We start from the raw sequence: 4628 nt of genomic DNA, 5'->3' as shown, positions 1-4628 counted from the left end.
GAGCATGGAGATGCAATTAATGATAATGATGATGCACTCTATGATGGATAATTTCAATAAGAAATAAGAGAAGTTGATTGAAGGAATGATGAGTGAAATGTCTTTCCTTAGAAATGAGCTTAAGAGTGAAGGCATGCATCTTGGTGGCCAATCATCTCTTGGTGTGTGCAATAATGCAAGGTACACAAGGAGTGAGTTTTGCTTCTAGGTATATGAAGAAATGGAATCACTATTAAGGCAACCTACAGGCATTTTGTTTGGCAATGCAAATGAGGGTGGTCATGCTAATAAGGAGAATCATCCATCACCACCACGAACCATGGGAGGAAATCATTACCAAAATGCCATCTTTATTATGGAAACAATGATTTCACATGCATGGATACCACTCGGAATGATAAAAGACCTTATACAAGGATGCATTTGCATAACACTAATGAAGAGAGGATTCAAAGGTATCAAAAAGACAAAGCAGTTCTTACCAAGTTCAAAGGAGAAAGCAATTCCAATGAGGAGTTTGAAGAATGGGTCAACAAAATGGACATGTATTTTCACCTTAATCTAAGGAGTGAAAGGGCCAAAGTCTATTTTCACACACTTCACCTTGAGAGATATGCTCACACTTGGTGGAGACACATTTCTTCTCATGATTGTGCAAATTTTTAATGAGTTACCACCAATGGATGAAGAAGGAAGGGTTAAATATGTATCAGAGAGAATAGTGGGCAAGCCAGAAAGAGTGCTTCATGGTTGAGTATTTGATCAAATGGCAATTCTATGTTGGAAGGATTTGAAGAGCTTTCGGGTGAATATCATGAGTAATATTGATGCCAAATGGAAGCTATTTGCGTACTATGGAAATTGTTGTTTTATGACAGTTTTGGAGGCCCCATAAGTGGAAGATTTTAGTTCGCATGCAAGAAATCTTTCATGGAACTTACATATGGATATGTGGAGCCATTTGGGAGTTGATTTGAGAGCATATAATGTAGTTTTTTGATGTGTTGAAGACATTATGCTCTCATGGACAGATTTGGAGCCATGTACATTGAGCCGCTACATGTTATATAGGGCTTACATGGTCATGGGAGTTGCATTTCATCTTGTGGGTTGAATATTTACGGTTTCAAGGACAAAACCAATGGGAGGGGATGGCTTGTAACGTGTTTACTCTTGATTTATATATACTTATATATGGGACAAAGGCCATAGGACATTAATAAGATGTGGACATAGGACTAAGGACCAAGGCCACAAGGGTGGACAATAATAATGTACTGTGTAATGAGGGCTCAAGTATAAAAGGCAACTATGAGCCTAAAGAGGTATCAATCATTTTACTAATCAAGATTACACATCTTCTTGTTAAGCTTCGATGGTGTCCTTCTCTCATATGAGATTGTACATGTGGTACTAATGTAATGAGTGCATTTATCTCTCTTGCACTTGTGCTACTTTTTGCATGGGACTTTTTCTATTTTCTCACATGACTCATCATCATATCCCACATGATTCATTATCATATCATCCAAACATATCTCACATGACTCGTCATCATATCGTCCAAACACATGTCACATATCTCATATGACAAGTCAAAAATAGGGAAAGGCCCATTTCTATATTGAATTACATAAATAATGAAGCATTTCAAAGTACATATAGGACATTGAACTTAAACACAATACATGACATGATTTAATGCATGTAACAGTCATATTGTCACAAAAGGGAACGTGTCATTCTAGAATTCTTTTTTCTTTCAAAAGGAAGCAAACCACCTCTCATCCATGCTTTTATGTGTTGTTGTTTTGAACTCTATGCATCAACTATACAAAATTAAATAAAGTTTGTAGTACACAAACCTAGTTTCTCAAAGGGATTTTTACATGAAAGTTCGGTGATCCTTCAACTTTCACCCTAGTTTAACTCTAATTCATTTTGAGTCGTTGAAATCTTGTACTAGATGATGTGTAAGAAATATTACAATGATCATGAGAAAAGATCTCCTTCTCTAGAGGGGCTAGATAAAACCAAGAGCCTCTTACTTTTTACACTCCAATATATGATAAAATCATGCCTGTGAGGGAAAAGGTTTTAAAGGGCCCATTTGTGTTGATAAATGGCTAACTTGCTGAAGCTCAAATTGTTTGACGAGGGGTCCTATAGAAACCATGGAATTGTCTAGCTCAAAGGGGGTGCCATAAAAAGTGAATGATGTGGCATTGGTGTTAGTATAGTCCATACAAATGTCCCCTTGTTTGGAGATAGTGTTGTGGTAGTGGTAGTACCTCATTTGGGGCCACCAAGCCCACCCTTCCTCTCCCTCCATGTGACCGAGCTCTTTTTGAGAGCTATGCACCCCAGTCGCAAACACCCGCCTCCCTTGCACTGCGTACTTGGGGGACGTCTTTACATAATCTTCTAGCTTGTCTCTATATACTAGCTTCTCAAAACCCCACCTGAAGAAAGCCATCTCAAGGGATCAATACAAATTAAAATAACACGAATCTTAATGTCAATTGTACTTATAATTAGGTAGTATGCACTCACCTTAGCCAAGATGAATTTAACCTTTAGCAATATTTATACCCACGCACTCATTCTATAGCACATGTACCCACAGTATTATTCGTACACTTGGAAGGCCTTAGCATAAAGGGCCGGCCGTGGCCAAGTTGAAGATTTTGCTTGAGAGATTTCTCAAGCAAAACTCTCCGCACACTACGACTAGGGTCATTTAGAGAGGCGGTCACAGGGAAGACCACGTCAATTATTATTATAGTTCAACGAATTGTCAATAAATCTCTCAAGCTTATTAAGTTTATATATCTCATATATATATATATATATATATATTGTTGTTGTTACGCTAGGGAGGAAGCTACTATGTGAAGTGCCTTTAAAAATCGTCTTTTCACTGAGAATTTGATTATTAGAGCATCGGAGGAAAATGGAAAATTTAACAAACCGGGATTCGCCGACACGGTCTTTCATTTGACATAGCCTGTCCGACATCCGGAGTTGGTTGAACTGCAGCATGGTTAGGTTTGCATGCCAGCCCATGACAGCGTGAAAGGTTAATTCTGGTGCGACGTAGATATACTCATCCACATCAAAGAAGAAGGTCCAATTGGCCATAAACTTGGTTCTATGCAGACAGTCGTTGAGAATGAGGAATTGATTGTAGTAATAGCCATCATACTGTGCTTGTTGCTTCACGTTCTGCACTGTGATGTAGCCCAACTTCTTCCATGGCTCCAACACTGCCCTCACCTCTGCATTCATGCCCCCAGCATCATGGAAAATGAAGTGAGATTTGGGGCCAAAAAGCATAACATGATATGCAATCCATTCCCTTATCCTGTTTGCATTCAAGTGCCCAAATAGCGGAGAGCCACAGTACACAAACTCATAAGGGTATGGGGGTTCAAAGATTGATGAATTGTAGGAGTTTTCATCTTCTATCAAAGCTATTATGCGTTCTGCAGGCTTCCCGATGCCATCGCCATGAGAAGCAGAGAGTACAAGCTGCCCACCTTTCTGATTTGATGATGTTCCTACTGGCTCTTGGAAGGTGCAATTCACAACAACTACGGTGTAAACTCGCCCATAATTAACATCCGGCAACATCCGATATGCTACTTCACTCTGGATGGGCTCTCGTGAATTAGCTGAAGAAGAGGAGGGCACCCAGAAGCACTCGAATTGGGGATCTCCAAAGGTATACAGGGGTTTTGAGCCCAAACCCACCACCGCAAACGTGTTGCTGCCCCCTCTGTAAGCCCCATACAAAACAAAGAGAGCTGCAGCTGAGCCATATGGTTGGAATACCCTCTCCTCATCAACATGTCCATCTTGCTGACGCCCATTGTGATCTTCCATATACTGTGATTCGCTGCTGATTGATTCTGGAACGAGCAGGGCGTGAGCCAGTAGCAGAATTATGAAGAGAAAGGCGGCACAAATGGTGGCCGCAAGCCTTCTGATATCAATCCAACTGTGGGCATGTTGCTTCTCGTGGAAGAGGTGAAGCATCATATGTAGACAAAGCGAATCAGACGTGCGAAGCACAGAACAAAAAAGCAAATTATTGGTGAATGCTGCTGTTAACCAACAAAATTTATATTCAATTTTCCCATATTATTTATTCGAACACGTCCACGGGAAAGATGCCCCAAGAGTCTTTCCCGTGGACGCGGACGCCGGGCATCTTTGTTGCGTGCCGGCTTGTGATTTGACCACGCTGCGAGTTACAGTCCTCACTTTTGAAGACTTCTTCTTGGGAAAATCCTTTAAAGTTTAGGGTGCCCCCTTGAACAACTTTCTATGCGTCCCACGAAAGGTTTCCTTTTGGAAAATCCTTTTAAGTTTAGGGTGCCCCTTGTAATGTGTGAACAATTTTATATGTGCACTCGGGTCATATCCACGCCTCCTAAACTACCCCACCTTGCACGTTGCTGGTCCCAAACCGAATGATAACACAAACATTTTAGGGTGGCTTCCTCCCCATAAGGCTTTATTCTTCTAAAACTTATCCATCACAATCACCCATGATGGGAGATTGGAATCATGGGAATGCACCTTTGTACACATTTTTTTCTTTTGTAACTTGCATAGATTCTTAA

At 40.6% G+C, this 4628-nt stretch overlaps 1 protein-coding gene across 1 annotated transcript; it reads right to left on the bottom strand.

Moving 5' to 3' along the window:
• Positions 1-1939: 1939 nt before the first annotated feature.
• LOC147638839 (galactan beta-1,4-galactosyltransferase GALS1-like) lies at positions 1940-4123 on the bottom strand. Its single transcript, XM_086785071.1, has 2 exons — positions 2972-4123; positions 1940-2462 (listed from the first exon to the last, which is right to left on the bottom strand). The coding sequence occupies exons 1-2, from the start codon at positions 4039-4041 to the stop codon at positions 2075-2077; spliced, it is 1458 nt and encodes a 485-aa protein (XP_086641197.1). The 5' UTR covers positions 4042-4123; the 3' UTR covers positions 1940-2074.
• Between the last annotated feature and the right edge of the window lie 505 nt (positions 4124-4628).

This window comes from Cibotium barometz, chromosome 4 (genome assembly GCF_041138505.1).
Source record: "Cibotium barometz isolate CiBa-2024 chromosome 4, ASM4113850v1, whole genome shotgun sequence".
Taxonomy (NCBI): Eukaryota; Viridiplantae; Streptophyta; class Polypodiopsida; order Cyatheales; family Cibotiaceae; genus Cibotium; species Cibotium barometz.
The sequence above is the reverse complement of the archived record's forward strand: the minus strand, read 5'-3'. Positions and strand labels throughout refer to the sequence as shown.

Bases quoted from the DNA above. Each gene is read 5' to 3' on its own strand.
- LOC147638839 (XM_086785071.1), bottom strand. From the start codon at position 4,041: ATGATGCTTCACCTCTTCCACGAGAAGCAACATGCCCACAGTTGGATT. The intron at 2,463-2,971 runs GTTTGTTAAATT...GGCTTTCTTCAG, and splicing joins GACCGTGTCGGCGAATCCCG to GTGGGGTTTTGAGAAGCTAG.